Source organism: Trachurus trachurus (genome assembly GCF_905171665.1).
Source record: "Trachurus trachurus genome assembly, chromosome: 6".
Lineage (NCBI taxonomy): Eukaryota > Metazoa > Chordata > Actinopteri > Carangiformes > Carangidae > Trachurus > Trachurus trachurus.
In genome coordinates, this window is record NC_139897.1 from 4,525,444 (window position 1) to 4,549,463 (window position 24,020).

Here is a 24,020-nt window from a genome sequence, read left to right on the forward strand (position 1 = left end):
CGCTAGATGGGAGTAATTCCTACACAATGTACCTTTAAATGTGATGTATTAAATTCAGCATACAGAGCATAGTGTATACGAGTGTCTGCCAGAAGCTCGTGAGGATCAAACTGCTCTTCCTGGCCCTGGAGCATCATGAGTAGAAAATGTTATGACTGAACACGGGGAGACGACAAACAGTTGAAATGTCTGTAATAAAGTCAACATGATGACATGGTGGGAAATTGTATAAATGCGAAATAAATAGCCTACAGTAATCCAAAATAACTGAGATCAGCCCTGGTCCAGGATTCGCTAACAAACTTCCTTTATTATATGTCATACAAATAACAGTCAAGTCTCTGGAGGATTTCTTTTTTATTCTGCCAATTTATTGTGGCTTTGTAAATGAATCTGAAAGAAATGAATAACTGAAGAAATAGAAGGGCTTTCAAATATTATTGATATTAATACAATTAAAATATATAGTTTTAAAAAACTCTGTGTCTTTGACTCTGCACATTTTGTATGCACAGTTTTCTGTGTGCGTGTGTTGAAGTGTTTCTGTTTACAAATCTGCAGAAAGAGCTCAGCATTAGAACAGCAGGCACCTGGACACACACACACACACACACACACGCCGCAGTACTACTAGCTTTGATATAAATTCGTGAGCCCATGATATCATAACTTGGCTGGATTAGTCTTTCATTGTTCTCTCTAGTATGTGAGCACTTTATCTTTTCAGACAAACACACAGGAGTGATGGAGGAAAAAATCCCCCTGAGCCTCCAGTGGTGGGGCGGTGTGTGCTGACCTCCACCTGCCCTTCAGCTCACTCTGCCTCGTCAGGAGTTCCTTTTGTTGTTGTTGAGGTGTCTCCAAACTGAGAGGAGGAGGGAGGAGAACTCAAACACATGCACACTTAAGTCACCAGAAGAGAAAAATATATTCACTGCTGGTAAGATCAGGGTGTTTTGGATAATTGGTCGAATTAGGCCTGACGATGGGCTGTCAGCGAGTCTGGCACATCAGCCTGATGGAAATAGGAGTCGGGCTGAAATTGAGAAATTTACAAATGACTACATAACAAGGAAATTACAAAAAGAAGCCATGCTGAAAAAAATGCTTTTGTTCCTTTCCATTTAAATCCCATGCTCCAGAGATTGGTAAATGAAGAGCATTGTGATGAATAGCAGCGCAGCCTCTCTGGTCTTCACACTGTGTTCCACCCTTCGGGAAATTACTGTTTTCAGTGAGGAAAATTCCTGCCGACCGTGAACTTAACAACAACTCAGGTGAACTGTCTTTGTCGCAAGTGTGCATTTCAGAATAACAGGGCGGCACGGAAAATGTGTCAGGATGTTGTCACGAGCACGTCACCACACGTCTCAGTGAATCTGGAGTCACCCTGAAAAGATGAAATACCAGTGAGCTCAGAGTGACAGAGAGTAAACTGTGTCTGGCAGGTGACTGAGGCTCCTATTTACATTAATGAACCACTGAGGAAAACCAATGATAACATGTTTGCTGCATGTAAACATCAGAGCCTGACAGACATGCCAGAAGGCTGACGTTACCGTTGGATATCACCTTCCCACTGACGGCTGTGTCGGCTGTGGAGTAATGCTTCATATTACAGCTCTATACATTTCTCCTTATTACCTTGTAGAGCTGGAATACCTATATTGATTTAATACAAATTAATTATTGATAAACCAAAAAACTTTTAGTAATACAGAGAATTATTGAGTTGATCATACGCTGTGAAAACAGTTTTCACTCTGCAATAAATGGATGATTAATCACTATTTGCTTAATATTGAGCAGTAGAAGCTCCTCTGTAAATAACCAGAAGTTATACTACTATGGTAAATTGAGAACCTAAATCCAAACTAAAAGAACTGTGTTTACACTCTATTTAACACCAGGTTACACAGTTCCCTCCAGGTAACTTTCTCAATAAAACAATTAGGCTATGTTTTTTTCCACTGAATAACAGACAGATTTAGTTTTTACCATTAAATCTTGGACCGCCTGAATGTCACATTAATTACTTACACTTACAAAGTTTTAAATTTCACTGATATCCTTTTTTTTTTAGAGGTTCTGGTACAAATTCACATGTCCAAGCTGCACTGAGAAGTAAAAGCCTAAAAAGGCCACAAAACAAGTCATTGTCAGACCCTCATGTCTGAACCTGTGGCCTCCATCAGGATCCAGAATGGCTCATCTTTTTTCCTTTCAAAAAAATTTTAAAGAGTGGCGTTTAGCTCACTGGGTAGAGCTGCCGCCCCATGTTGAGGCTCAGTCCTCGGTGCAGGCGGCCCCGGTTCGAATCCCGCGTCGGACGGCCCTTTCCTGCGTGTCATTCCCCCACTCTCTGCCTCCCCATTTCCTGTCTCTCTCTCGACTGCACTATCAATTAAAGGCAATAAAAGCCCAAAAAATATACTTAAAATTTTTTTCCTACAGTATATTTTTTATGATCTGTTTTTCATGATAGTAGTGATGTACAATGAGGTTCATTCATGTCCACCATCAACCATTAAAGCAGAAGTAAGCGGAATGTTTGTGTTAAAGCAGATATCAGTGGAATGTTTTTGTTAATATAAGTCCTAAATAGTCCTATTTTCCGTCAGCAATCACTTACATGAAGTATTTCAGCCTAAACACGAGTCTCTCCGTCACTCTGCTCTGCTGTAACCCGAGGAGAAAATTTTCCTTGTGGGATACAAGTGTTATCCAATGAGGAGAGAGAACGGCATGAAGGGCTGTGTGTGCAGCCAAGGGATGCGCGTGAATGTGGTGACGTAGCACGAGGACCAATTGATGCCTGACAAGGGCGGGGGCTGCTAACTCATGGTGCGTTCAAAGAAACTCGTACTTTGTGTTTTTCCTTCCTGTGAAGTCATACCAGTTCGATCTGGTACGAGTTCACGGGTCGGAAGTTACGAGTGGCCGTTATAGGGAACTTTCACAGACAACAGGATGGTAAAAACACGAGCTACGGGTTACCTGGAACGCTACCAAGTCGTAGTTGTGACTTGAAGCTGTAACTTACGGTTTCAAAAGCCTGCCTTGAACGCAGCATTAGCCGAAACGGCCGTGAAGCTGATATCTGCTTTAAAGCAGAAGTGAGTGATATATTTGTGTTAATATAAGTCTTAAATAGTTTTATACAACAGTTAGTTCCGACCGGTCCCAACCGAGCAATTTGATTGGACAACGAGACATTCCATAGTGCTTATATACAGTATAACAGCACTGGGACTTTTCACAGACATAATCACTCCGCTGTTCAGCTGGACAGGAGCTAAGTCAGAGCCAGGCTCCCCATACAGGAGCTGCCCCATCTCTCTGCTGCTGCTGCTGCTGCTGCTGCTGCTGCTGCTACAGTTATAAACGGACCTGAACATTAAAACCTGGACCTGACCTGGTCCGTCTAATTGGCGATAAATCTCTACTAAACCCGGCTGGAAAAAAAATCGCCGCGGGGGCAACTACGTTTTGACGGTGATGTGTTTTGATATTAGCATTAGCTGTTGTTAGCCACGTAGCTCAGCTACTTAGCTTCAACTGTGTTTATATTGATTACATAGATGATAAACAAATGTAATACGGTATCGATAACGTCTCTGTGTCTTCACGCTGGTCCTGTTGCTGCAGTGCTGATCAGACACGGGCTCAGAACCAGAACCAGCACTGGAAGCAGCTCGGTGGAGAAGCTGGTAGCTCGTAGCAAGCTAGTATGAAATGTTTATGTGTTGCCTGGCAACAGCCTTGTCTCCCTTCCAGTTGCGGAACTATTTCTGTTGGCGGAGCCAAAGAAATTATTAAATAAACAAACAAATCATAATCTCTTGTAGTTTATTACTGTTCTAAAAATGCGCTCGTAGCACTGTTGTATAAAAGCAATATCACACTCAAGGTCGTGCTGTTGTACTGTATATCAGCACGGTGTGATTATCTGCGGCACTCGGCCTGCGGCCTCGTGCCTACGACCGAATCACAGCCGTGCTGATATACAGTACAACAGCACTCCCTCTCGTGTGATATTGCTTAAATATCTTCCGACAGCAATCACTTACATAGAGTGTTTGGTCTGAAACACGGGTCTCTCAGTCCCTCTGCTCTGCTCTGAGCCGAGGAGAAAACATTTATCGTATCCTACAGTTTTTATCCAATGAGGAGGGAGAACGGCATGCAGGGCTGTGTGTGCAGCCAAGGGACGCCGTGAATGTGGCGACGTAGGGACGAGGACTGTTATGGTGCGTTCAAGGAAACTCGTAACTCGTGTTTTTCCGACCTGTGAAGTCGTACCAGTTCGATCTGGTACATAGACTGTACAAAAAGACGTACTGGTACGATTTCACGGGTCGGAAGTTACGAGTGGCCGTTATAGTGACTTTCACCGGTAAAACAGGTCGGAAAAACACGAGTGGGTTGCCTGGAACGCTACAAAGTCGTAAGTTGTGACTTGAAGCTGTAATTTATGATTTCAAAAGCCTGCCTGGAACGCAGCATTAGCGAAAACGACCGGATCACTCACTTCTGCTTTAATATAAGTCTTAAATAGTTCTATCTTCCGACAGCAATCACTTATATAGAGTGTTTGGTCTGAAACACGGGTCTGTCAGTCACTCTGCTCTGCTGTAAGCCGAGGAGAAAACTTTCCTTGTATCCTACAACCTTTATCCAATGAGGAAAGAGAACGGCATAAAGGGGCGGTCCTCTATGTGTGTGCAGCCAAGGGATGCGCGTGAATGTGGTGACGTAGGGACGAGGGCGGGGACTGCTAACTCCATCAGCTGACAAGAAGATAGCCAAAATGACCGGATCGCTGACTTCTGCTTTAAGTCATCAGCATATTTACACACACATTACCACTGTTTTTTACAGTAAAGTTTATTGTCGGACTGTTAAATATTCTCCATTGTCTTTGATATCCGAGTCTTAGGGATCCTTCATCCTTGGCAACAATGTTTAAGTTAACAGTGTTAACGAAAAGCCTGCTGCCAACTCTGATCTCAGTCTGCCTCCAAAACTCATTATTACTTGTTCAACACAAGGTTTTACATCACTCAGTGCTGTAAAATAAACGATTTGGTTCTAACACAAAGATATTTTGCCTGTGTTTATGTCACAAAAGTCTCCCATAATGTCACATCTTACCAAATCATGCAGGTGGAGAAAATGACAAATTGTGAATGGCAAGACAACACATGTCTGAATAATGAAGACATGGTTTTAACAAGATCCGTTCTGTTAGAAAAATACTTCTTAACACATTTACTACTGCGGAGGCTCGACTTCATTTGGTATCATTTTCATTCAGCCACTGTTTAAATCCTCCCTCTGCAAATGAGGTGTCTAACAAAAGACTGACTTGGCTGAGGATCAATAGAGCACTTAAATGCAGAGCTTTTCTTAACAAGCCTCCCAATTGGTTGAAGAAATCTTTAATCCCATAATAAGCCAGATCCCAATTAATGAAGTCTAAATGCAAAGATGACACACAGTCCACATCCAGTTCATTTTTCATTCACCTTTTTCGCAGTTACTGCTGGGAAACACACCTGTGTGGGCAGCTGCTCTTCTCCTCTCATTTCTCTCAATGCGAGCCGTCTGTTGCGATGCCTTCAGGTACTGCCGAAAAAAATGTGGCGACATCTCCACTGAGAGGCTGGTTGCAGCTGGGGAGGATTGAGAAGGAATAGGATTTCAGTATCATGTAAAAAAAAAAAAAAAAACAATTCTGCTGTCTTCGTCTTCATGTGTTCACACTTAGAACTTGACTGCTTAAAAATTTGCATGACTTCATTAGACTGAACCAAACAAAACTTTTTTATTTTTTATTTTTTACAGACATAAGCAAAAACACATTAGCTATAAAAACTCCTGACAGAGCTAAAAAAAAACCCTTAGGCCTATTTAGACACGCAAACTAATGCAAAGCAATAATTTCAGGATCCATTGAGTGGTGATTTTAGAGCTCATTATGCCAGTAATTACTTATTGTAGAGAGTTAAATGATGCATTAAGTCAGAATATCATTACATTTCTTATAAGCAGTGTGAGGTTTAGTGTTGGACACAGGAAGCATAGGGAATCAAACCGTCAACCCTATCAACATCAATCTCATATTTTTAACTGTATAGTGACAAATTAATATATCTGCAAATTACTCCTACGTGTGCAGGGATGGTTGACCTGACAATCATTTCCCTTGTTACATATTAAAAACTTCCCGAAAACACCCCAAAGCCACACAGCATCATTATCATTATCACTGTCATTATCATTAATTTGATTCGATACCAAAGGCTTATTTCATAACATTTCTTGTGGGTTCTCTTGCTAATGTAAAACGAACAGAACTTAATATTTTAGCTATATAGGCGATTTCTCTTATTTTCATATGTTTATGCTGAAATTTTGTCTCAGCTATTTGTAGGCATATTATAACCCTTTAAATGTTAAGAAATATTCACATTTGCTAATACAGTTTTGGGAGGAGTGCATTATGTAACTGAGTGAGTCAAAACCAGTGCACTGAGCAGTTGATGTTTTTCAGAGACTTTCTTCTGGCGAGTTGACCAGTGGAGTTCATATTTACGGGCTTCGGAGGAGTCCCTGAAGGCAGCGCTGGCACTAGTGGTGATCGTTGAGCTCCCCGGAGACTCCATGGAGAGGGAATGAGATGAAATAGGACTTGAGAGCGGATCATGGCGGCGCCTCTCGGGCGGGACACCTTACCTGAACACTGGTCCTACGGTGTCTGCGCGGACGGCAGGGTCTTCTTCATCAAGTGAGTCAGAGAGAGAACGGCCGCTTTACCGCACCGTCTCCCCCGGGTTAACGGGAGTTGGCGGGGTCTACTTGCTGCTGTTTCCTTCCCGGTGGTGTAACAGGTGTTTTTTTTTTCCTTCTCTCCCCTCCACCTCCACCACCACCTTCCCCCTCCTCTCCCGCTGTCTGTGTCCGTGCGGCAGCGATGAGACGCGGACCACCACCTGGCTGCATCCGCGCTCCGGTGAACCGGTAAACTCCGGACACATGATCCGCTCAGGTAGCTAGCTCGGCTGGGTGCGCGCGGCGGCCGTTTGACCCGCGCTCATGTTGTTGTCCCTGTGTTTACTTTGCTGTGTTTGAGTTGAGTGTAGCCTACTACAGACCGGGGCCCGGCCCAGCGGGACCAAACTTTCAGGTGTCTCTCCAACAAGTGTTTGTGCTCTGGTCTCATTTCAGACCTGCCCGGGGGATGGGAGGAAGGTTTTACGGACGAAGGAGCCTGTTACTTCATAAAGTAAGTACCCTACCTGTCTGTCTCACTCTCACCGCTCCGGTCACCTGCGCATTACTCGAAGTTACCGTGCAGCTTAATATGGCTCCTGCCTCTAATTCCCCGCTACTCGTAGGGCTAATTACCACAGGCAGGGACAGTGTGGATTTAAACGTGTGTGACTGAGACTAACCTGCTGACCCTGTGATGACCCCTCTGCTGTGTTTTGAGATGCATGTGTTACCTCATGTGCTGAATATGCTTGTTCTCACAGTGTTTCCCTGCATTGGTGCAAATTATGCAATGGATGGATGCTCCTCACAGGGTTAATGATGGATATAGTGACGTAAATGATTGCATGTGGTACCTTATTTGGCTTCACTACATTTATTTTTACCTCTTCCTTGCTCAAATCCTAGAACCACTTTGAATACCTTTTTTTTTTTTTTTTGCATTCAGCCGTTGCTTTTGTAAATATTCATTTGCATGCGTATTAGGAACCAAAGCCTGATGGATGCTGCATATCAACATTTTAGTACAAGAGAAAAAAAAGTCAGATTAAAAAATATTGGTCCATATTTTTCTTACTCTTTTCTTTTATGTGACTTCACCAGAGCTGCAACTGACTATTATCTTCATTATGGATTAACCCCTTAAAATACACACTCCCACCTGTAGGAGCTTGGCAGTGCTACTTTAGATGTACTCAGGTCTGTGCCAGTGGAACTGAAGCCTGTGTGAAGACAGACTGAACTAGTCGTCACGCGGCCTTGACAAACTGTAAATTGTTTGAAAGCTTCAAATCTCCTGATTCTATCTGAGCAAAGTATTTCAGGATGTAGGCTACACATTTCTGCAGCAGCTGTCCACACAGAGCTGGTTCAGAGATAAGGCTGTGTTAACACCATAAAGCTACTGCTACAGGTACTGAAGCTACTCGTGCTGAAGGTTCTGCTGCAGGCGTTAAAGGCCATTTTTATCATTCACAGTCAAATCTGCAAAAGTGCATCTGTCTCCAGTTTACCCTCAAACTGCTGTGATCATTTCTACATAACATGTTAACAGTTTGAAGACCTGACTCCAAATCAGGGTACACAGTTACTGTATATTAGTAAACTCAGACCCTCCTCAAACCAGTCCATAGGTCAGTGATTCCCAACTTTTTTTGGCTCGTAACCACATTTTGACATCACAAATGTCTGGCGACCCCCGATCACGTGCGATTGCGGCTGTCAGTCATGCGTCAGCTCAGATATTTTTATATGCTGCATTTTATTTGAACTCGATTTATTGACGAGAAAGTGAAAGTATAGAATAGAGTTGTTTAAGATTGTGTGTGGTATTTATAATCATACATTTAAAAAGAATGACAAAGAAAACTTTTATCAGTATTTTTTTTATCAAATACTAGACATTTCAATTCCATACGACCCCCAAGGTTGAAAAACACTGCCATAGGTTGTCAGTCCTGCAGAATATTATGAGCCAGAGTTGTGTTTTGTGACAAGGTGACACCTGGTGGCTCTAGATGTTACAGTGATGTAGCTTAAATAGTGGCGTTGGCAGGACAACAGGAATATTATACAAGTCAGGGATGTTCAATACCAAAATAAGACTAACAGTTTGTCTTCTGTCTGTTATTTAAGTGAATTAGGCTACGTTCTTATTATTGTATTAACCGTAACAGTAAAGACTGTAATCAAGCCATGATCGCTAATTGCGGTAACCATGGTGATGAAGGTCTGGTACAGTTGGTACAGTCTGTGTGTTTACCCATGCTCCCCTGGGTGGTAGAGGTGTGAAAAAAACTGCCATGCTGAGGTTAGAGGACTGGTTGATCTGACCTCTGTGCAGCAGCAGCTTGTTGTGTTAATTCAAGTGCAATTTCAGTGTGAGAGGTTGACGGCTTGAATTATCATATGGTTAACACTTCTGTTCCCTCCATTTTTTCTTTCTTTCTTATTTCCTCTTTCATTGAGGAAGGTTCTGGGTAAATGCAGAGTCTGCTTGCTGAAAAACTGTCCCTGAAGACAACGCGCATCAGCGGTTTTACATGAATTTACCTTGAAAACAACTCCGTCTCGTAACATTCCGTTATTATCTCATAGTGTGGTGAATGTGCAGGTCACAACTTGTCCACCCGAGCGTTTTGGAGTTGTTGGATTGTGTATTTGATGAGTTTGATGAGGGAAACCAAGAAACCCCATTAGCCTCCGTAGTGTAGCTCTGAGCAGCTTGCGGCTCTGCTCTGCCGTTCTAAAAATAGCTTACACCGACAATTAAAGGTAACAAACCTACTGCTATGACTATAGCAATTATGGCAATGGGCCAATTTTCCCAAATGTTGAACTATCCCTTTAAGCAATATCGAATTAATAATGCCTTACGGAAACAGTAAAATTCGATTAAATATCATCAATATCGCAAAATACGGTTGATCTCATCGGATTTTCTCTTGATCGATACAAAGTTTATGCGACAAATGCTGATGAAAACAGGATAAATGTGAGTTGCGATCGTGTTATATGTGAATTCTTCTCCATATTCCAGCTGTTCAAAGACACGGAGTAAACAAAGAAAGATACAGGTGTACAGGCGACGGACTGGCTTCATGTGAAGTGTCATCATCTCCCAGAACAGCTTTTTAAGCGCTGCCGCTCACAAACCCCAGGTGACAGGTCTCTCTGGTGTCTGTAGGATTTAACACGAGGTGAATCTGCATCTGCATTAAAATAGTGTTTACACGCCACTGTCGTCTGATGACAGGTATGTTGCATTATAAGCACCAGCCTATAGTCTAGAACTTGTGCAACAGCCTGTTTACTAACTTAACTTGGCTGGCGTGCGTATGGCTTAGTGGTTTCTAGGCAACGACTCCATCAGCTCGTCACACCTTGACCTCGGATAAACAGTTAAAGATGAAGGATGGATGTCCTTCTATTTTGTGATCTAGTACAAAAGTGAATGGAAACACCTTCATTTGCAAGAAAACAACTGGATGCACCAATATGATCGCAAAACAGCACATGACGTCATTACACACGGCTTTTTATTGGATTTAAAGCTCTGAGATGGAAATGCACTTGAGCCGGCATTATTTGCATTAATATTTTTTTAGTGATATTTAGATAATTTGATTGCCAAGTGGATGGAATCATGGTTATTGACCCTGCACAGATAGAGGATGGATGGAGGGATGGGTTTTGGCTGATATAATATTGAGGGTCATGCTCTGCAGAATTACTCTTGTATGATTATTGTCTTACTCTTATTCTGTGCCATTGGGGAGACTCAGGTGTGTCTCTCTTCATCCTCCGGCTCAGCACATCCCTGCTATTTGATCACAACAGTCCTCTCTCTGAGTTGAGTGGCTTTCAGCACCGATGTAGACCTGCTCATGTCTCGACACACCGGGTGACGTTTGTGTTTTCTTCTGTGTGTGGGTGTGTTTTGGAGGACTCCATGGTGGATAATTGATTAGTAACTGCGGCAGTGTGTGGCTGCTGTTGTATTCACCTTGTGACTCTGTGTGTGTCACGACGGCTAAATGTGGTCCTGCAGCAGAGCCGGTTTTGAATACATTATAGTAGCTGTAGTGTCAAAACTGTACAAGATCCGGTCATGGAACATCACAGGTGTGTAGTTGACATCAGTTTGATAACAGCGTGTCTAACCCAGTGTACCAGTGTTGTAATGTATTAATAATGACAGGTGCACATCAGTGTTTTGACAGGTGTCATGGCTGGTCTGATCCCATCACAGGAGGGGCTCCAGTTCCCCTGGCTGCTGCTGAATAGTCATGTGATGCTCTGCAAGAGGGAGAAATCACATGGAGACTGTTAGACGTGTTGACTCGGACACTAATCTGCTGTTTTGTCATTTCCTTAAAACTCCCTCAGTGGGATTTTAGTGTTTTACAGCTCGTCTCCACTGAGCTATTGTGCTGACAGATTTAAGTGTCTTTGCAGATAAGAGGGACCAAGGGTCAGTCGTGTTTCCGTTGTTGATGCCTCTCAGTTTTTTGCAAGTTTACACGGTTTTAGATTCAAAGGAAACGTTGTCAGAATTCAGGCTGTTTGCAAAGTATCTGGTTGTGTTAGATGTTAATTAAAATTCCTCTGAATCAATCCTGATCTGCAGGCGATGTGTGACTCAGACTCTGTGTTGGCACTCATTGATAAAACACATGCAACTGCCAATTACTGTTTCTCTTTCAATGAATCCTCCACATCCTCTCTGAACACATCCACCTAAGTATTATTCCACCATCCATCACCTGAAATTCCAATTTTTTCAGGTTGCATAACTCGATCTTCTCTGTCACTAACAATAGCTGACATGTTTTTCGGGCAAAGAACTTCACTCTCGCCTCCTCCCCCATGAATTCACCAGGAGAGGAAAAAAAACGCGACTTCTAATTGGGCTTCTCGTTGACGTCAGTAAGAAGCCGAGGAGGGGCCAGAGGGGAAAACCACCCCCACGTTGTACGCAGCGGTAGCCATAGCTGTGAAACAGGCCAAACGCTGTTTTTTTTTCCTGCTGTAGTGCTGTTATTACGTCACTTTATTAAGTTTTAATATTTTTTCATGTGAGAAAGTAGCTTCCAGAGGACTCAAGATCGCATATTTTTCTCGCGAGAGCAAAATTGGGTACACAAATAGGGCTAAATCAAGGTGAATATTGCGTATTGTTTCCCAAAAATTTGCATTTAAGACCCCTTCAACACCTGAAACAGATATAAATACCAGGTGATGGATCCCTTAAAATTAACATGCTCACATGGTCTCATTTAGGGGCAATCCAGGGCTTCAGTCTGCCCCAAAATGGAGGTGTTTTGCCCCTAAAATTTGAGACAGTGCAAGAATTTTTTAATCTACATGCGCATGTGCATCTTGGCTGTTGCAACATGGAAGGGGCAACTCAAAGAATCTGGAATCTGTCATTACTGGTGGCAGGCACTGTGTGTGTGAGGATCATGAATGAAAAGAAATGTCAATATTTGCTTTGATTTCAATTCAAACAGTGTGCAGCCCTAAATTATCTGCTTGTGCCCCTCAAATTTGAAGTTAGGGACCACTGTGCTCACTGCTCCATGTAAATAAAGTTAGTCTGGAGCCCTGCAATGCAATTAACCAAAAAGTTTCAAAACCACAATTAGAATTAGATCATTTGATTCATACTTAATGCACACACACTGTCCTGTGTTCACTCATGCGGCTCCGCCCCGTCTACCTGATGTCAGTCCGGGTTGACTCGAGGCCAAGCTGGTGACATGGATGACACAGGAGCAAACACTGAGCCTCAGGGTGTGTCCTCACTGTCAGGTTTTAGTTGCCATCGCTTTGTCTGATGTCTCCGTCTGGACTTTTGGACAGTCGGCCGCTTCAGTTAGAAAACTTCAGGATGGTGTTGTGTAGTCGGAAGGAGCAGAAACAGAGATGGCTTGCTTCCTTATCTGGTCTTATCAGTCACCACTAACTGACAGTGGTTGATGCAACGTAGATAGTGACCAAAGGTAACACCATCATGTTGCCAAAGAGAGAGACACTGATTAAGAAATCATTCATTAATCACAATCATCTTGATATGAATTGAATTGTCTGGTTAACAGGTTAACACGTAGCTACATTAGCTTGCACCTTGCGCTAAGTCATAGTTTGTTGCCACTCTGCCTGAGCGGGACATGTGTTTGTTGTCTGTGTCCCTCTCCAACCTTTTAATCTGTTTATGAATGGTATTTGTTGAACAGAAATAACAAGGTGAAGTAATAACAACCTTGAAATCCAATATCCTATTCACATGGAAGGTGGACTATTTATCTGGAGGCCATGTTTGTATAACACTCCCCCAGGGCTGCACCGCTGTCTGTGTCTTCTATCCCAAAAATGTTTTTCATCTTTTTATTACCAGCAAAAAGAACAGCAGAGCTCCTACTGTGTCTCTGTCTCCACTGCCCCTGCTCACCCTCTTCTCTTCTCTTCTCTTCTCTTCTCTTCTCTTCTCTTCTCTTCTCTTCTCTTCTCTTCTCTTCTCTTCGACAACCTGTTGACAGCTTGAAGTCTGTATTGATCTCTCTCATACATCTGCAGATATTACTTTCATACTCACTAGATCAGTGAGTATGAAGCTTAATTTTGCCTGAAGTTCATTTCTTTAAATGAACGTCAGCCACAGGGGAAGGCAGAGCTTCTCTTTGTGTCTGATCACATTCACTGATAGAGACAACGGGGGGTTTAACAGTTCAGATCAATCGTATTGTCGACTGATTTATAATAAATCCATGACTGAATGTGTTTAAACATACAAATTTGAAGTAGTGACAGTCATCCAAGAAAAGAGACTAAAGGCTTACTTCCATAGTGATCTGGTTAGTAACAAGTGCTGGGGATTGTTCAGACAGCACTGCACTGTGCTGATGGATGATGATTGCTTTCCTATTAATTTTGAATTAACTTATTGTTATCATAATATATTTAGTTTCATATATAGAACGTGCATTATACCACTCTCTCACTCACTCACTCACACACACACACACACACACACACACACACACACACACACACACACACACACACACACACACACACACACAACTTAAAGGGATAGTTCAACATTTTTGCAAATTGGCCTATTGCCATAATCCGTCATAGCAGTAGGTTCATTATCTTTAATTGTCGGTGCAAGCTGTTTTTAGATCGGCGGGGCAGCAACGCGCGCTGCACGGTATTTACGCATTTCCCTCATCAAACTAAATACACAATCCAACAACTCCAAAACACTCTGGTGGACAAGTTGTTATAATGTAACATTACAAGATGGAGATGTTTTCGAGGCAAATACGTAGCTGGAACTACATTCCAGACACTGCTGCTGGGCGGAGTGACTTCAAAAGCAAGTAGTTGAGTATTTGCTTCACGTGTCGCAATATTACATAATAATACGTTATTATTTCATAGCGTAGTGAATGTCCAGGTCACAACTTGTCCACCAGAGCGTGTTTGAGTTGTTGGATTGTGTATTTAGTTTAATGAGGGAAACGTGGAAATACCGTGCAGCTCACGTCTCTGCCCTGCCGATCTAAAAACAGCTTGCACAGACAATTAAAGGTAATGAACCTGTTCTAAAACTATTGGGATTATGGCAATAGGCAAATTTGCCAAAATGTTGAACTATCCCTTTAAAGTTCCATATGACTGATGTCGATGGTTTGTTGGTTTGTTGGTATTAACAACAGGTGATTGCTGCCTAGAGGCATTCATTCACATCTACCAATAAGACATCTGATAAGTAGCTGAGGAGAAGTGCTGCTCTCTGTACAGATGCTGCTGTGTGATGGAACCGTGGAGCTGAACACACAGACAGTCACTGAGTCTCTGAGGCTGCTGCAGCAGACAGCTGCTGACTCACCTGCTGCAGCCCCGAGCAGTGTAGTTACATGTCAGTCTACAGGCTTTGTACACATTTGCTTTTGATATATCTGTTCATTTTTTTTTTACCGTAGCGTGTCTCATAAAGTGAAGTCATTCCTCCTGGTGTTAATAGTGGACTTGTTCTGTTTCAGTCGTGCTTCCCAGTAGTGCTACAATAACTTGTGTGTTCCTGTTCTTTGCCTGGGCTTGCTTTAATAATCCCCTCTCACGTCCGTCCGTGGTTAAGTGCGATGTAAGTACGTGTTTGCTTTGTTTGACAACTCCTTCCTCCATGGAGCTAAAGCCGCTCTCACATACCTCTATCAGAGGTGAGCTGTCACTTAGTGTGCATAAGACCTGTTTGTCTAACAGTCTCACTCTGTGTGCCTCCGTCCTGTGTTTGCTCACACCCATACCTAGGTAGATGCTCACAGACATGATGCGTGACTAGGGATGTCATGATGATAGATTTTCTGGGTACGATTATTGTCAGAGAAATAATTACAGTTTACGATTATCACGATTATTATGCATCAATACATTTCACAACACTATGAATGTGTAAAATGAAATATAGTATTTGAAATATTTAAGTCATAAATTGCCATCTATACCAAATGTTTAAGTTTATTTTAATCATTTTTTTTTAAATTACAAATGACACGTTAACATTTAAACTCCTACCAATTCAGTGTTACTTTAGATAAATGGACCAGTATTTGTGCATTTACCTTCACTTTGGTGCACATCTGCCGATATGGTTCTTACACCCTTTTCAGAAAGTGACGGTATTTAGGAATCTTTACGATCAATTAATTTAATACCGCGATTAATTGTGAAAACAAGCAACAGTGACATCCCTATGCGTGACTCTCCCTTCTCTCCGAGGGGCCTCCAGATGGCCCCCCGCCCCTCCTACCTCCTCCTCCTCTCCATCCTACAGCCACTCCCAGCAGGGGGCTTCTGGCGCAGGGAGGTGGGGAGCAGAGCCGATCAGATCCAAGGAGGGATAAACCTCCTGCAGGAACGTCTGCATGACTGGCTTCACTGAAGAGGATTGAAGGAAGCCGGGGGGGGAGAGGGAGAGAGCGCACACACATGCACACACATAGACACACACACTGATACAAAAAGTGAGGGAGCTAACCTGAGACATACAGGAAATGAGTGTTGGTAGTAGAGGACAGCTGGTTGTGTCCTACAGGCCTCAGCTCTGTCCTTTCTCTTAATCCTGCTGCTCCACTCATCACAGTGGTAGAGACATGGTCATTGGTCAGTGCCTGATTCAACCGTCCAACGATGCTCCAAACAAAAAGGCAGCTTATTTCTTCTGGTGTCCTGTTTTAATTTTAGTTTTAGTCAGTCTTTGTGTCAAACTGACATTTTAGGTTTTATTAGTTTCACGTTCATACTCTTTTTTGTCTAGTCAAGTTTCAGTTGACTAAAAGTCTAAGCATTTTAGCCTTATTTTAGTCAGAATAACCCATGACTATTTTCATCTAGTTTTAGTCGATGAAAACTGATGACATTTAGTCTAGTTTTAGTCAATGATTTTAATCTCTTTCTAGTAATGTAATTCTATTTAACCCAGTCAATAAAGTGTAATTACCCAGTATAGTATAGATCACAGGTCTTCAACGTTTTTCAGGCCAAGGACCCCCAAACTGATGGAGAGATGAAGCAGGGACCCCCTACTTTAAATATTTATAAAATTGTGTATTATATTAAACTAGGCCTAGTAGCCTACCATGTATAAACGTACCTTGGATTCAATACTCAGCTATTCAGTTAATCCACAGGTTCGTATGTTCATGGTCGTTCCACTGCCATTTATAAATAGTCCTTGACACCAAGGCCAATATCAACAATGTCTTTCAATTGAATGATAATCATGCATGGAAGCTATTCAAATTGACGTTTTTATTCTAAGCATAAATGTGGAAACAAAAAAACAAACAAAATTGTACTGTCAACCAAAGGTTTCATGACCCCCCTGCAGCACCTCTACGGACCCCCTGTTGAAGACCTCTGGTATAGATGAAACCACTTCTAGTCAAACTAACAAGACTATGGCTCTGGCCAAACCCATTTCACAATTCAAACATGGTTATCTTATTATTTCTTCTTTCTTAAATTGTGATCAACGATAACCCACCGCAGCTGCATCTTCTAAATAATGCCGCGAGTGGGGATTGAGAAAGTGACGTTGCTGCCTAGGAAACAGAAATACTGTAAAATAAAAATAATAATGTGACTAAACATTATAAGGTTATTTTGTCTCGTCTCGTCTCATTTTTATTTTGTAAACCACATTTAGTCTCGTTTTTATTTGTCAACAATGCATTATATATTTCATCATCGTCACATGACCACCAATTACGTTGCGTCTTGTCTCGTTTTCGCCATGTGATAAAGGTTAGTTGATGACGATATTTCATCACAATTTTCGTTTACAAAAGCAACGCTACTTATTACAAAAAAATAGGGTCCTCTCTCTACCCCTCTCATAAGAAACTGCAATAAATACATTGTTTGCTCCCTGCTCTGGCCTCACCTTCCTCTCTGCCATACAAGGACAGGACTACATACTGTATGTTTACCTGTGAGTTGATTATGGTATGTTGTTACCTTGGGTTATTCTTATCACACCCAGTCTGTATAGCTGCGGTGTCGATGGCTGGGTGTGAGGAAAGAGTGGAGGAACAAGTAGCAGCACAGTTACTACTCCTTCATCCTCACATGATGGGCTGAGGCCAGACTGGACGCCACAGTGACTCACTGTCACCTGATGAGGGACACAGAGGAGCTATGGGATGTGACGGACCAGGGCTATAGCCAGATTCATTTTGGGCTCTGGCTTCTCAGTTGTGAAGATTTCTTTCTTTCCTCTGTTAAACCATTGGAACAGATTTAGTTTTTTCCGACTGTCGTGGAGAAGTCAGTCTAAGTTCTGGGACATTTTCACTTTTTAATGACATTTTATGACAAAATAGTTCAATTATTCAAAAAATAATCAATAATGATTAGTAATTGCAGCCCCCCCTTAATGCTGTATTCTTCTGAAAAGAATTGATATAGGTTTAGGAAAAAGCCAACTATGTTTCATGTGCACATACTAAATAAATCAGTCAGTGTAATATTGTTAAGAGCTGCAGTACAACTGGTTTCTGTCACACACAGCTGCATATTAAAGGTCTTACAGCCCCCTACATTTCATTCCTCTTGTGATTCAACAATCTGTCTTGAGGAATGAATGTCTTTCTATGTGGCACAAGCCGACATTCACCAAGACAGAACATGAGAGCGGGCAGACAGCACATTTCTGCAGTGTAAGCACCCGAGTTAAGAATTTGAGCCACGGTTTTTGATCATGTTCCAACAGTCCAGATAATTACTGTAGCTGAACAAAAAACGAAGTCTACGACTGAGGAATGTGTGTGGAAGCCCAGAAGAGCTCGGCGGATCTTGAATGAATTATTCATTTCCAGCTTCTTATGTTCTTTGGGTCAAACTATTGTTCTTAAGGACGAGAACAGTGGATTGGATATTGTACAACACTGTGGATTACAGGTTATTGACAGTGAATAGCAGTGTTGGGCACGCTACTTAAAGTAATTCGTTATAGTTACTAGTTACTTTCTCCAAAAGGAACTGAGCCATTACATTATAATATATGATACTATAAACTTTATTGTCCCCTTCAGGGAAATTTGTCTTGGACACTGTAGCTGCGCCATAAATGCCTTGATGGCCACAATGACAAAAAAACAATACACCTCAGCCATATCAACCCAACACAAGACATAACAGCATTGCACATATCCTATAACATAACACATATTGCACATATCCCACAACATAGCACATACATACACCTCATAAATTCACCATGGTAAGAGCACTATAGGAATTATTGCACAAACTCGTTAAAAGTAACTAATTACCAGGAAAATTAACTATTGCGTTACTTTTTTATAAAATGCTCATATGTCAAATTACTTGGACTCGCCCCCCCAACCTTCTAACCATAACCCTAACCCCCTGTTTATCTGGAACTAACCAACTCACTCAGTGTTCCTCCGTCTGTCTCTGCGGAGGAATACTGAGTGAGTTGGTTAGTTCCAGATAAACGTCTTTTTTCCGACTAGTTGATGGACAGAAAAAAATGTGAATATACACTTTAACGGGTGTATTATTTTGTGACGGGTCTTCTTGAGTCAAGTAACGGAACATTTTATTGTCAGTAACGGTGTTATAACGGGGGAAACAGTAACTTTGTTGAAAAGTAGCACCGTTATTTTATAACAGCGTTATTCCCATCACTGGTGATTAGAAATATCCATTACAGGCCTCCTGCTGTACATATTTACTGACGCAGACGGCATGATTAGATAAAACATGCATGAGAGTATTCCAAGTTTTCTTTCAGCTCATGTAGTTGATTGTAAATGACAGTGGCACTGGATGACTCCGTTACTTGCGGCTGTGCACAGCTGATGCTCAGGACAGAAACCTGAAACTGGTTGTGTGGTGATTTGAGCGCTGCATGATTGGCAGCGTAAGCACAATGATAGTATCACGAAGCCATGACAAAGAGGCTTATCTCAAAGTAGCTTACAATAATGTCAGGAGCAGGCCCTGCGCGACTTAAACCATTTAAGTCCTTGTGTTCTACTGACTGTCGATGCCATCAGGACCACTGGAGCAGCTTTTGTCCTGCCATGTTTCTGTGAATGACTTTTCTTGAACCTTTAAAAGGTTTTGCTGAGCAGGTAATCGTTTTCACCGGCCGTGTTAGTGTTCATATTTTTGAACATTCGGTCTTTCAGACTGAATGGTTTTCTTGTGAAAAGACAGCATAGCATGCCTGCTAATAATGATAATAGTAAAAGCAGCAGAGAGCACAGAGTTCCAAAATTGTGAAGCATGCAACCAATAGTACAAATTACAAGATTACTGAAGAGTAATTGGAGAAAATAATCCTGAGTCCCTGGAAATCTGGTGTATGATAAATGTGAGCTGGGTCAATGAGGGCCTATAATCTTGATTTTGGGTAAGAGCTGCAGGGCCACTAAGTGAGCTAAGCAGTGAATGGACCCAAATATAGATGTTGTGCACAGAGAAGGTCATGCTGCATTGAATAGCTGCTTTTGAGGTGTTTTTTTTTTTTTTGAAAGGATAACTACTTATAATGGGGTCCCAGAAAAAGCCTTTTTTTTTTCTCTTCTTGTGAACCTACTAATAAAAGTGATGGATCATATTAAAGGCGTACGAACACAGGGTTGGTTTGTGCTTCGCCGTCTGACGCTTTTTGTCCTCAGAAGAAAAAGAGGCTTTGTTTTGCTGTGGAGCCATAGCTAAACCAAAGAACCAACAGTTCCCTGGCAGGCAAATAAAGGCTGGAAGAGAAAGCTTTGTCAACAATAGCTTTTCTGTTGTTTTCATTGGTCGGAGGTGCAAACCAGTTTCTGTGTTTGCTCTCAGAACAGCAGGAAAGTTAAAGATTATTTCTGGTAAATGTCAGCCCAAGGACAGTGTTTAAATCTAACGTGGTGTTCAGTGGCTCTACATAACGATGTTCCCTCCAGATATTTGCGTCCAACACCTGCTTCTGCACAAAAAACTCTGTTCAGCAACATATGCCAGGACTGCATTTAGACTTTTTCATCTTTTAAATTTTTTTTTAACGTGTCTTTGTCTCTCTGTCTGTCATTCAGCTGACTGTAGATAATAGAGGTAAATTAGTAACTCCCAGAAGTGTCAGGTGAATCATTTACTCACTCTTTTCTGACTTCACCTCATCTGTTCCAATACATCTTAGTGATGTTTTGGGTGTATAGAATTCCAGAATTTCCTTTTTTTTTAACCCTCCTGTTGTCCTCCTGGGTCAAGGAAGGAAGGCAGGAAGGACGAAGGGAAAGAAGGAAGGAATGAAGGACAAAGGGAAAGATGGGGGGGGAAGAAGGAAGGGAAAAAGGAAGGAAAGATAGTAGGAGGGAGGGAACAGATTGGGTCAAAAGGGAAGGAAGAAGTAAGGACGAAGGGAAGGAAGAAAGGGAAAAAGGATTGTGGAAAGAAGGAAGGGAAAAAGGAAGGAAAGAAAGATGGAGGGAGGGAACAGATTTGTTCAAGGAAGAAAGAAGAAGGAAGGAAGAAGGGAAAGAAGGAAGGGGAAAATGAAAGAAAGAAAGATGGAGGGAGGATATGGATCAGGTCAATTGCATCAAAAGAGGAAGGAAGAAGAAGTAAGGACAAAGGAAAGGAAGGAAAGAAGGAAAGGAAAAAGGATTGTGGAAAGAAGGAAGGGAGAAAGGAAGGATTGGGTCAATTTGACCCTAAAGAAGAAGGACAACAGGAGGGTTAAGCTTGTATAATGTTTGATTGTGCTTGAAGATTTGAATGTCATCTGCAGCTATGGACTGGGTATCAAAGTTTGATACTTTTTAGGCACCAACCAAATGTCCTCGATAGCACTGACCACTGAGTACCAAAAACATGTCCTCTTGACTTCATTGAGCCAATAGGAAAAACAAAACTGATTGTTGCCTGAAATTTAAAACCCAACCCAGCCCAACCCACGGCGGTTGAAACCTGGACCCGATGCAGTCTGACAATAAATTCTCGACCTGAACCCAGCCAAAAGAAAAAGGAAGCCCAACTCTTACCCGTCTCGACTTCAGCGTTGAACACTCTTGACCTTCTGTCATCAGATTCATGAGGAACGGGTTTCCAACAGTCTTTAAGGAGTTCCCAGGGGAGCTGAGCTCTTGTTGGCTGTTTTGGCTTCACTCTGCGGTCCAACTCATCCCAAAACCTTCTCAGCTGGGTTAAGGTCAGGTGACAAATAACACGTTTTGGGTGTTTACACCATAGACTGTAAAAAGAATGGACGTAGCGTCCGTGACGTCACCCATTGGTTTTGGGGAGTCGTTTTTGTGACTCAAATATGGCGGCCTGAACAGCGCCATGTTGGATTGGCCGGCCGAGAACCTGCCCACTGGCCTCGAAGCAGCTGTCCACGGAGCTGCTCGGACCTGTCACTCAACGTTCCCGCGCCCTAATTGGCCAGAGTTTTAACCTAATAACAGTAAAACGGTAGAGTAAAAAAAAAATTCACCCCCCTCAGAGTGTGTGCGGGGGTAGAAACTATCGATTGAGAAAAAAAAACGTTCTGACACCAGGCTTTTAACATGTTTATTGAGGATGTAAAATCGGCGATTTTAACATGGGGGTCTATGGGGAATGCTCCCTTCTGACACCAGCCCCCAGAGGAATCCGGGGGGATTGCAGTTTTTTGAACGCGGAAGTGAGCTTCACTTCTCAGACCCACAACTGCCCCCTTGGTTTACACGAAAACCTTGGGGCGGCATTTTGAGATTTTCACACTGGAACCTGTTTCCAAAAAATAAAAATTTTGCTAAAGGTTTGCTGCCTTGGAGGAAGTTAGCGGTGAGTGGTGTTGTGGTTGACCAGGTGTCAGTGCAGCTGTAGTAGCAACACTGGTAAAATACATGGAGACATCCTATTTTGGGGGCATTTATGTTTCTGAAGAAGAGTTTGCATCTGAACTGATAGTGTTTTATATATTTCTGTTCGTCTTTCCTTTTTTGTCCACAGAAGAAGTCAAAGCTCTCTGTCCTTGAGTTTGTCTGTTACCTGAAAAAGCAGAGAGAACTGCTGAGCGATGGAAAGCTCTGTAGCATGCAGCAGTGAGCCTTACATTCTCACATGCGACTGTTCATTTAGCACTGAAAACTATTAGCACTGATTCCTTGTGTCGGTTACATTTAGTTCCTTTGTGCTTTTTTTGATGCTTTGTTGTAGCTGCAGCGGCTCAGGAGATAGAGCAGCTGTGGTATTCTGAAGGCAGCCTTTTCAATTTCTGCTTTTAGGAAGTTTTGTATTGAAACAAGATCAACTAATAGTTGTGGTAAATGTATGTAAAAGTTTAATTTCATTACATAAAAGAGACAACTTTAGTTAAACCACACTGTTGTAAATAGGTTTATATTGTTTGTCTCATGAAACTGATTTGAGTCTGTAAAAAAAAGTCATGGAGCTGAAATAAAGCCAAACCTTTGTGAGGTGATTTTGAGGTGTATTATAACTTGGTGAAATAGAATTAGTGTCAAAAAAAGTATCATTCAGGAACAAGACCTGAAGTCATCGTATCAGGATGGATATTGACAAAGTATGAACATAACCCAGCCCGACTTGATGAACACACTCCAGACTTGTTGGTCAATGAAGAAATCCCAGCTGTGTATCTTTGTCTTATCGTTTTGAGTGATTGAATAGCTTCACCTCACTCCGCTCTGTCAGGAAGGATGAGGGCTCTGTGTGTTTTTGGCAGTGAATGACTTTGGAGATAAAAAAGAGTACGTTTTCATCAAATCTAGAAACCCAAAAGATAGCATCTGCTGAGGCAGCTCGCTCTCACACTCCATGTCTCCTCCACGCTCTGCTGCACACACACTGTTGAAAATGGATGATTTTTGAGCAGTCATGCTCTTCTCTCCTGCTACAGTGTATACATATATACACTAGTATATATGTGTGTGTGTGTGTGTGTATATATATATATGTTCACCTGCACCTTCACCTTACAGTTATTACCTTTCTTTTCTGTTTGAGATGAAGATTAACTGACAATTGTAAAATGCATTAAAGGGACATTGTGTAACTTCTCCTGTTTTCTATTCACGAAAATCGATTATTTGGTTCAAAAGTCTGTTTTTCATTAATCAGTAATCCCCCCCATCAACAAACTGAAGTGTTCCTTTCAGCTCTGAATGAGCCGTTCATATCATTCATATCTACATGGAGCGGGTAAGCTCGGTGCTGGCTGCCATGTGGTGTCGCCATGTTTTTACGTTCAGTGGCAGCGTGACGGTAGGAAACCACGGAAACTCAGCGGAGACACCGGAGCTGTCGGCTCAGGTGGAGGTGGCGTCTGTGAAAAGTCACCGCGGTAACGCAGTGAGGAGGAATGGAGCGTTACACTGATGCTGCATTCACCTGCAGTCGGGCAGACGGCCGTCGGTAACAAACCAGATGTCATTTAAAACGTGGGTCAGGTAAACCATACGACATCGCCATGACAACATATTGTCACGTGTATTGTTTTGCCTCGTGCTGACGGACCACTTGTTTACATAGAGGCTTGTTTATGCCGTTACGTGCAGCGGCTGTCGTCCGTCTGCCGTCTGCCCAATTTCACGTGAATGCAGCATGAAAAATACGATTGAGTTGCTTGCGATATACAACCGAACGCTAGATGGTAGTAATTCCTACACAATGTACCTTTAAATTAGATTTCCATGTCTTCTTTGATTATGAGGCAG

The 24,020-nt window shown here is 42.2% G+C and overlaps 1 protein-coding gene across 1 annotated transcript in view; it reads left to right on the forward strand.

Annotated features, from left to right (window-relative positions):
- The first annotated feature begins 6,654 nt into the window (after positions 1-6,654).
- LOC310987472 (pleckstrin homology domain-containing family A member 7-like) overlaps positions 6,655-24,020 on the forward strand; it is a 193,316-nt gene continuing 175,950 nt past the window's right edge. The window contains exons 1-3 of the mRNA XM_083973748.1: positions 6,655-6,790; positions 6,975-7,051; positions 7,231-7,288. Coding sequence (XP_083829874.1) covers positions 6,708-6,790; positions 6,975-7,051; positions 7,231-7,288 — 218 coding nt within the window. The 5' untranslated portion in view covers positions 6,655-6,707. The remainder of the gene's footprint in view (positions 6,791-6,974; positions 7,052-7,230; positions 7,289-24,020) is intronic.